The 10,438-nt window shown below is 43.3% G+C and overlaps 1 protein-coding gene across 1 annotated transcript in view; it reads left to right on the top strand.

Annotated features, from left to right (window-relative positions):
* The window catches only part of LOC139640196 (RING finger protein 145-like), a 20,045-nt gene extending 10,435 nt beyond the window's left edge, over positions 1–9,610 (top strand). Inside the window, exons 6-12 of the mRNA XM_071514370.1 lie at positions 92–267; positions 1,409–1,549; positions 1,695–1,877; positions 3,215–3,362; positions 3,768–3,890; positions 4,200–4,433; positions 4,688–9,610. Coding sequence (XP_071370471.1) covers positions 92–267; positions 1,409–1,549; positions 1,695–1,877; positions 3,215–3,362; positions 3,768–3,890; positions 4,200–4,433; positions 4,688–5,491 — 1,809 coding nt within the window. The 3' untranslated portion in view covers positions 5,492–9,610. The remainder of the gene's footprint in view (positions 1–91; positions 268–1,408; positions 1,550–1,694; positions 1,878–3,214; positions 3,363–3,767; positions 3,891–4,199; positions 4,434–4,687) is intronic.
* Positions 9,611–10,438: the final 828 nt, after the last annotated feature.

Genomic DNA, 10,438 nt, shown 5'->3' with positions numbered 1-10,438 from the left:
TCCCATTCTTGGCCACATCCCTGAGTAATGTCATTCTTTCACTATTCCTCTCTCCCCTATCTCTCTATCTCTGTGTATCTCTATCCCCCAGGTGGTGGAGGTGTACGGTCTGCTAGCTTTGGGCATGTCACTGTGGAACCAGCTGGTTCTTCCGGTGCTCTTCATGTGTTTCTGGCTGCTGCTGTTCGCTCTGCAGATCTACTCCTACTTCAGCACCAGAGACCAGCCTACCTCAAGGGAGAGGCTTCTTTTCCTCTTTCTTACCAGGTAGGATCTCAGCACCATGAGTCAGACTGTTTTATAGGGGATGGGTCAATAGGACGGTCGGGTAGATGCAAGGGAGGAGAAAATTTATACCTATATAATATAAGCGCCAGAGAGAGACTTTCTCATTCAGTAGATTAAATCTAACCGAAACCTTTTGCGGGATAGGACCATGGGACAATCAGGTTGGGAAAGGGAGAGCAGATCATAAGAGTACAAGAGACCATCAAGCGTGATTTTATAAATCAAGTCGATGTGTTACCTCATTGATTCCTATAGGGAAATTATTTTTTTCACTTACCCCCTTCACAGCTTGAACCCGTGGATGGCAGGGTTCAAACCTAAACCTAACCCCATAGGCCTTGAAAATCCTTGAAAGTTTGTGGGTTTGAAAAAAAAAGTTTTTGAGAATGGATTGATGGCCTGGGAAGTACTTGGTTTTTTGGGGGTTTTTTTTATTAAAACATAGCACCCAGATTCATCAATATGGAGGTGAGAGGGGGGTTAAGTATGATAGTCTTCCTGTTGTCCTTCAGACTTACCTACTGTGGCTTTAAAGGCAAAACAACTATCTTTTTCAGATGCTTGTCATATATTTAGCCATTATTTTGGCACAGCCAATTCTCCAATAGACCTCCATGATGGTGCTAGCAGTGGTTGCAGAGCTACCATACCATCCACTGCTTTACCAACAATCCATATGGCAGGACAGGAGATTAACTTTGAAGTCATTTTTCTCAGTTTCATTTGGCGTGCAGCTACTGCTGTTTGGATTTGTAGGGTAATATGGGTAAGACTCGCTGTCATCTGCATCATGGGACGAAGTGAGATTTGATGGCTACAGGAGAGGGGAAGGCCAGAGACAGTAGGGTAGGTAGAGTTACTCTTACTTTAGTACCAGATATAATTCAACATGCTGAGAGTCTGCTGTCTTTTTTTCGCACCAGGTAGGGTTAAAGATTAGAGCAGTTATCTTTTGTGGGATGGGACTGTGGGAGGGTGAGGTGGGGATAAACGAGACAGAAAACTTTTGTTTGTTTGTACTATATGTAACTAATCTCTCCTCCCATCTTCTTTATCCTCATTCTCCTTTTTTCTCCTCTCCCCTACTTTCTCCCTTGCCTCTGTTTCCTCCCTCCCCCAGTATTGCAGAATGCTGTAGTACACCCTACTCCCTGCTGGGTCTGGTTTTCACCGTCTCCTTCATTGCTCTGGGAGTTCTCACACTCTGCAAGTTCTACCTGCAAGGCTACAGGGCCTTTATGAATGACAACACCATGCACCGGTCAGTCAGTGTGTGTCTGTGTGTGTTTGTGTTCACTATGAATGTCAACACCATGCACCAGTCAAGTCAGTGCAATGAAGAATGTGTGTTGGTATGTGTCCATACATTTAATCACTTTGTGTGTGTGTCCTGTGTCTGTGTCCAGGGGAATGACGGAAGGCATCACCTTGCTGATCCTCGCTGTCCAGACTGGCCTCATCGAGCTGCAGGTCATACACCGAGCCTTCCTCCTCTCCATCATCCTCTTCATTGTTGTCGCTTCCATTCTGCAGTCCATGCTAGAGATAGCAGACCCCATCGTCCTGGCCCTGGGCGCCTCCAGAGACAAGTAAGAGAGCGAGGGAGAGTGTTCATAACCAGACACACACACTCCAGGGATTGGACTTTGGAATTTTTTCTTCTGAATTTCTTGTTTTTTTGACCAAGTAATTATTGGTCTCTAAGGGAGAATACTTTTTTTTTTTTTTGCTTTTTCACACTTTCTCATGTTGTAGCTAAGGCACAGAATCAAATTTGAGTGGTTAGAAAAACCATCCTTCATAAGCTGGGTTCAAGCCCCCGTGTCGTCAAGCATCCGCCCCGCTGAAGTGTTCTTGAGCAGGAAACTGAATATACACCAGCTCCCAAGGGTGCTGGTCTGTAGCCAGGGTCTGAAATTAACACATAAATCAATAGGGGCCACTACACTGGCTGGTAACTTTTTGAGATGACAACATTTGAATGCCTTGGTCTTTGGTCTTTGCTTGTTTTCTGCTGATCACTGTGAGCAAATCAAATCAAAGGAAATCATTGGCTCTGCATCAAACAGCCTCTTGATTGGTTGCCAGTAAGGCTGGCCCTACACAAAGCAGTAGCATCTAAATTTCTGCAGACTCTTCAACATGTTTCAGCCTGGATAGTTGCACTTTATGATGAATTACAAACATGATCCATCGTGTGAGTGAACACATTTTAAATTATCAGACAGTACCTGATTCTGTACAAGAAACAGCATTTAAAACAGGAAGGGTAACATATTTTTATTAAAAATGTATATTCATTGTTTTGGCCGGTGAGTTTTCACGGCAGATGAATTGGTTTTAGTTTACCAGCCCTCGGCAAGGGAGCCAAAAAAGTTAATTTTGGAGACTGTCTGTGGCTGACTCTGCCCTCTGACAACCCTGTGGAAGGGGATAAGCAGAGAGAGAGTTCCCCTGCGGGGATTAATAAAGTATGACATTGGATTGGTCTCTATCTGTATTCATTCTTCTGTCTGTCCGTCACACTTAATATCTCAGACACCACTGATTGGATTTGGACGAAGCTTAGGGAAATTATGTATCTCTCTGCTGTGTTCCGGTATTTTAAAAGTTAAACTGATTAGCCTACGGGATTCCAGGTCAAAACAAGGTGACATGTTTGTTTATGATTGGCCCAGAGGGGGTTTGCATCATTTGTGGGGGGCGACAGGTTTACTTTTGCCTTTTACAATGTGTTTTGAAATTGTTTTTAGCTAGGTAGCTGTAGCTTGCAAAATCTCAAAGGCAGCCTGAGATGATGATGATGTACAGAATCTGTACTTTTTCACCCCTGCTGTGAAGTAAAGTAAAATACCAAATTGCCCACATCGGGACAGATGAAGTTGAACCTTCTCCTTTCATCCGCCCTCCTCTCTGTGTCCTGTAGGAGTCTGTGGAAGCACTTTCGAGCGGTGTCTCTGTGTCTGTTCCTGCTGGTCTTCCCAGCCTACATGGCCTATATGATCTGTCAGTTCTTCCACATGGACTTCTGGCTCCTCATCATCATATCCTCCTCCATACTCACCTCGCTGCAGGTAACACACACACACACACACACACACACACACACACACACACACACACACACACACACACACACACACACACTCATACACATAATCTCCTCCATCTTCACTGCAGGCAACAGCTCATACACACACACACACACACACAACAGCTCAAAAATACACACAGACACACACCTGCAGGTAATACCAGCTCTCATGCACACACTTGCACATAAAGATAGAGGAGCACATAGGACATTGTACAAAAAGTGTCTTTCAAGAACTTTCTTGTATTGCCCTCTGGGCAACAATATGCATGTGTACGGATCTTTACACACACATATATATATATATATATACTTTTGAGTTGTAACAAATTGAATCAAATCAAAATCCCCAAAAACTGGACTCCTCCCCTCCGTCTCCCTTCAGGTCCTCGGCACCCTGCTGATCTACGTTCTCTTCATGGTGGAGGAGTTTCGAAAGGCTCCAGTGGAGAACATGGATGAGGTTATTTACTGTGTCAACGGTACCTACCGCTTGCTGGAGTTCCTGGTAAGTGCAAACACAAACACACAAACTAAGTCTTGGTCAGGAACAAATTGAGTAATTGGCTGTTTGCTTGGTTGATTTTTGTAATTTTTAATTGAAGCTGTTCAGAAGAAACAGGTGACAGCCAACCACTAAACATGACATATGAATCAATTTGTGACACAATAAGTGTTAATGTATGTATGTAAACTATGTAGGATAGCACAATAAATCCAGAGGGAGCAGGACCAAGAGGGCAGCATGTGACAGTGGCACAGTTCATATACAATAGAGCATCAATACCTCACTGCAACAAATTTCCTCCTGTGCCAGGTTGCGGTGTGTGTGGTGTGTTACGGAGTGTCGGAGACGGTGTTCGGGGAGTGGAGCGTGATGGGCAGCACCATCATCCTGGTCCATTCCTACTATAACGTCTGGCTCAGAGCCCAGCTGGGCTGGCAGAGCTTCCTGCTGAGGAGAGATGCTGTCAACAAGATCAAAAGCCTGCCCACCGCTAGCAAAACACAGCTGGAACAGTACAACGACATCTGCGCTATCTGCTACCAGGTAGGGACTGGTGGTGTGTGTGCGCATGTAGGAGTTAATGTGTGTTCATGCTTTGCATATTTGGCCAGCCTCTGTGTTGTGTGTGTGTGATCACTTGTGGCAGCCATTTTCTAGACCTAATTAATAAAATGGTTAATTTTAGGGTTCAAATGAATGCTAGGATGATGTGAGGTTTGCAGTAATAAAGGATAAGGTTGATGGCGGTTAATATAACAACGTGTGTGTGTGTGTGTGTCCGTGCTCATTCCCTCCAGGACATGAAGAATGCAGTGATCACCCCATGCAGTCATTTCTTCCACGCTGGCTGTCTGAAGAAATGGCTTTACGTCCAGGAGACGTGCCCCCTCTGTCACTCGCAACTGAAGAGCCAATCACCAGCCACCGGTGGTCCTGCCCAAGACACCCCTGCAGCCAATCAGAGCCCAGCGGGGCAGGGAGAACCCTCAGCCAGTGGGGAGGAGAAAGACACTGCTTTTCCAGATAAGAGGGAGGGAGGAGCAGGAGAGGAGAAAGGAGCAAACAGACCTGCCTCGTCAGCTGGGGAGACCTCCTCCTCCTCTTCCTCCTCCTCCTCCTCTTCCTCTTCCTCTTCCTCCGCCAGTGAGCCCTCGGCTCCTCAGAACTCGGTCAACACCACAGTCAGCTCCGGCTGCCCGCCATCATCTTCATCATCCCCTTCTACCTCTCCTCCCCCTCCTCCTCCCCTCCCATCTGATTCTCTGGAGAGCCAGACTGATATCACAGCAAAGTCTCTACCAGTCCCTCCCTCCTCGTCTTCCTCATCTTCCCCTGACATCCTGGACACGCCCCCCTCTCCTCCCTCTCCCTTACCCTATCTCACACACTCTCCCCCTCCCTCCATTTCTCCTCAGTCAGCCTCACAGCCACCGGCCCAGGCAGGGAGGGGCTCTGCTGACCCTGAGCCCGCCCCTCAGCTCAACCCCGGGTCCCTATTGGACAGCCAGGATTCATGCAACCAGGCTATTGGTCCATCACTGCAGCCTGACCAGCCCGCTCTCCCTGCTGAGGGACAGTCTCCTTCCCCATGCCCCCATTGAGCCCCATCATAACACACACACATACATGCATGCACGTATGAACACACAGTTAGTCTATATGCTCCATTGGCCAATATTCTGCTTCCTATATTCTACTTGTCCAGCCTGCTGCCATTGGCTATCCCATCATCTTTGCATTTAGATCAGACAAAACACTCCATATCCATTTTGAGGAAAAAAACAAAACATCTTACCAGAAATTCATCTCTCAGTATTTAGAAAAATACAGATGACTCCATCTTCAAAAAATGTTGCCATTTTGTAGGCAGTTGTCTTGGAACAGCTTGTAACTTAAATGTGTTTCCATGATGAGTTTTACTTTCATGCCAGCAATGATTTCATCAGAGTAGGCATAACTTTTTCCATGTGTTGGATATTCTTGTTTTGGAATGAAACTCATACAATTTCCAGGGGTGTGATCAGGAAACAGGAAAGCGGTAATCTCTCCTTAGACATAACTGGGAGTTCTATGTCCAAATAATGTGAAATCACTTCGCTGAGTATTCCTATTTCCTACATTTTTACACTGACATCAGGCATGTAGTTACATTTCCAAAATCTCAAGTCTGCCTCATTTCACTCCCAGACATTTCATGTGACGGTTGCTCCTGTCCTGCCTTTGTTTGTGCAGCTTCACTTGCACTGCTGTACATTTCATGGTGTTTGGGGTTTTCTGTATAGTTCCATATACGTGCCATGGTTGGTATGGAATGAGATGGGGTTAGTGGTTTATTGACCCCTGATGGACTGTATAGGTAACTGATGGTTGCATTTTAAAAAGTGACAAAGTCTTATAATTTCAAAAGGTCTGCAAAGATCTCAGTCTTGGAAAAAGATTATTGGTTTTCACTATTGATAGTCTACTTTGGTTGATACTGAGTATTAACGGAGACTATCTGTATTAGTTAATACTGATCCTGAACAGAGACTGGCTCGGTCTAGTCAGGTGTTGCAGTGGGTTCACATGGATCCAGCACTCTATAATCCTAGTTCATTTCATGTGTGTCCTGCTTTCTCTATACTGCTATGATATCTGAATCAAAATTGTTTGGCTGGTCCCAGCAAAAACAATTCTGGTCCTAGTGCGGTCCCACAGTCGCCAAACTTTTGTATTATTGTTAAGGAAACATTTTTTTAAAGATAGTTTTTATGACATTACTGCTTTATTGGACAGCATACAGTGTAGATGGACTGGGAACAAGAGAGAGAGAAAGAGAGAGAGAGAGAGAGAGGGGATGACATGCAACAGAGGCCACAGTTTGGATTTGACCCCACAACATTGCACCTTAGCCCACTGAGCCACCAAGGAGCCCAAACTTGTTTGTTTTGTTATTGTATTTACCTCATTCAGTGTATAGGTTACAGCACTTGTCTCATCCCCACTCATCTTTCAAGCTTGGCTGGCTCACACACACAACCAATCTATTCCGAGCTAGCCATGGACCCAGAGATCGTTCAGATTGTTGTCACTCCAGCTGGCTCCTTATAAACCAATCACATCAATCCACCCGTTCTTTTTAAGACCATCATTTTCATCCAGCTGCTCAATATCCCATCACTTCACTCCATGCGATGTTACTACCAGCAAATCGAGCCGTTAGATAGGAAGGCGTTAGAAAATTGCATTTGTTTTTTTTCCTGCATCTCACACAGACGCACAAACGCACACACATACACACACACACACACTCTCAGTCGGCTCCTGCTCCCAGTGGACGGGACAGGACAGGGAGAAGGGAGTGTTGAAAGTCTGTGAGCATTTGATTGGCTGACATAAAGACTTGATCATGTTGAGGCTTGACGCACGCTTCGGGCTTGCACGCTGCCACCGTTTGTTACCACAGCATCTGTTTGTTTGTCCCTAATGTTCTCTAACCTTGCGCCCGATTGTATGTGTTTTCTGCCATTATTTTATTATTTTTTGGGTTGCATTTGCACTAATGTCATTTATACTAGCAATGCTCCAAAGCTGTCCTGTGGCTGTCAGCAACCAAATACCCTCTGGTGTGTTTGTATAGGAGGAAACAGCCCATTCTATTTGTGTGTAATGTATATAAATGTTGCTCTATATGGCATCTATATTAAACCGGAGGAGTGTTGATATATATAATAGGATCTGGGCTTGATTTCTCCAAGGCATCCTAGTGTTTGGATGGTCTTTGTTACTTTACAAGCCTACAAACAAAGACAATCTTGGGGCTAAGAAGCTTTTGGGAAACCAAGCCTCCTGATCTGTTAGACCAGCCAGTGTTACTGCTTCTCCAGTCTGCATGACGCAGCCTCAAGCTGGCGTGAACACTCCGGTGCCCTCTACTGGTAGGAGTGGGAACAGCATGGCGCAGACGGACAGGAGACGCACTAGCTAACCCTCAGCAGTATTACTACTACTATTACTGAAGTTCTTATTACTATTAACAACTTTATTATTGACATTGGTAAGCGTTGGCCACAGGGCTGAGAATGAATACATGACCAATGTAGGATCATCAAACCTGACCAATGCTGTTAAACTTCTTTTTTGTTTTGTTTTTTATTTTGTTTTTTTGATTTTTTAGAGATGAAATGTAGAGTTTGGTGTATTTTGCACATGTTCTTCTGAAAGGTGAACTTAAGGACTTGAAGGACTTCTAATTTTATTATTAGAGTATTAGATCCATTCCTGATTATAGTCCTAGGTCCAAAAAACAGTTTGAAATGGTTACAAAGATGTGAAAGGCTTCATGCACATTTGGTTTTCCTTGTCAAGCACTTGAACAGTCTCATGCAGAGAAATCACCTGCAAGACAAACTGTCAAATGCTCTGCAAGGTGGTGATCGTCGCTGGCAAATGTATTGGTCTGTGTGTGTGTCTCAAAAACTTTGCATCGCAGTATTGAGACAGAAGTAAAGACTGAAAACTATTGATTCTGCCTATGTATTTGCTCAGGCATTACACCATGGTAGAGAAATTACAGTTGTTGCAGTTACTCCATTTTAACTGTGACATGTTTATAACATTGGAACAGTTTAACTTCAAACTTATTAGTCATCTAAGCTCAATATTTAACCATATGCCCTCTTCATCTGAGAACGAGATATGCTGGCAAACTGTAAATGCATCCTTTTGCGTTCTGTTGCATCTCTGTGAGATTTCAGCCAGAGGAAGGACTTCCAAGTGATATACATGGACGACACTGACGCAATCTGTAGTCCATGAGCCAGTGTGCCAACCAAAACCACTATCCATCCCACTACTGTTCCTCAGGTTATACCACATCACTTTGACAGTGTGGTTCCTCCTGTCAGAAGCTTTAATAGCAAATGAGATTGTAAATCATAGTATGTTTTGCCATTGACCCATCTACAACATATCAGTTTTACATCTAATTCATTTTTTGATTATAGGTCTTGATTGACCTCACTGGTAAAATGGTGACACTATGGAAACAAACCAACTTACCCTCACTTTCCTAATATTTGTGCTTTTACTGTTACTGTAATGATAGTGTGATAGTTCATAGCCTGACATGTAGTCCAGGTCGTGCATCTATTTTATACTGCATGATGGTACTATGAGACAGTAAAGCTAAAATCCTGTTGAGTTTCAGTGAGAAGCTGCAGTTTGGGTAGCTCATTTTGATTTAGCTCAATACTTATATTGGTGAGATTGATCGTGACAACTGTAATTACTCTAATATGTTGAAAATGTAAGCAAATACACCATTGGAATCAATAGCCGGCACATTTTGGCCACATATTTCTTCTTGAATGCATTTTTACTGGGCATTTAGCAAAAGAACCAAGTTGGCACCACCGTCCTAATACTCTTGCCACAGACTGGCGGATGTGTTGAGATTTGCATTTTACCCAGAAGGCCTGGTCATGGTCAAGGCTGCTCTGACTGAGACACCCTGCAGATTTCCTTCATTTTTTTTATGTTTTCTGTTCACATATTTTTCTTTTTTCTGATTATTTTTTCTCTCTCACACACATACACACATTAAGGACCTGCTCTGTAAAAACCTGATTCTGAATGCCAGTTGTATTCTGTTAAATGCTCCATGGTTTTTGGAATTTATGCCTGGCGTTGCCTTGGTTATTTTACAAAAACTGAATGTCAGAAATAAAATGAACCATCCACTCTGGTCTTTGCTTCTCTTCAGTAATTTAGTTTATGTTATGCAATTGTCTAAACGTAATAGTGCAATATAGTGTAGCACTTGTTTGGACGTATTTGAATTGTTCATCAGTGCATGGTGGAGAAACCCTAATGAAAGAAGTGGTGGAGTGTTGCAAATGAGCAGAAAGGTAGAGGAAGGGATTCATGTGAAGCAGAAACAGACCTACAGGTGTGGACTAGCCTGGGTCACATATAGGGAAGGGATACGAAGTGGGTCGCACTGCATCTATGAAAGTAACCGTGGCTCAATGGAGGAAAGAAAAGCCAATCAGAAGAAATGAAAGGCAATTTAACTAGTTGGTGCACGTATACTCGTTTATGGCTATGATGAGTGTAGGCCATAATGAATGCGAGTCTGTTTTCCCTGTACAGTCAGTATTCATATAGTATCATATAGTATTGAGGATATTTGTATACTATATCCTTCTAAAATGTATTACTATAAGTCTTTGTGTAAGTGTGTTCATGGGCACCACACATCATTTCATCACGGATAACATTTAAACATATTTTTAATACAATAATATAATGATCATCAATTGCCTATCATGAACTTAGAGAGAGTTGCATCTGTCCTTTGCTATTTTAAATTAGGCTAAGTGACATGTTTAGTCCACTTATTGATCCAAACACTTGTCAACTCGATCCATAATACACTCTTCCATTGCCTCATAGTCTAAATTTCTTTGTCTCAGTTGTAAGCCTAAATACTTTTCTCTCAACAACAATAATACAAATAATAATAATGATAATAAAACTTTTTTAAACCAAGGTACAAAGTATTGTTA

The sequence above is a fragment of the Centroberyx affinis genome, unplaced genomic scaffold (assembly GCF_046629955.1).
Source record: "Centroberyx affinis isolate AG114_WGS23_722 - 3 ecotype Tasmania unplaced genomic scaffold, CSIRO-AGI_Caff_v1 ptg008593l_1, whole genome shotgun sequence".
NCBI lineage: Eukaryota > Metazoa > Chordata > Actinopteri > Beryciformes > Berycidae > Centroberyx > Centroberyx affinis.
Note: the sequence above shows the minus strand (reverse complement) of the source record. Positions and strands in the feature narration are given on the sequence as shown.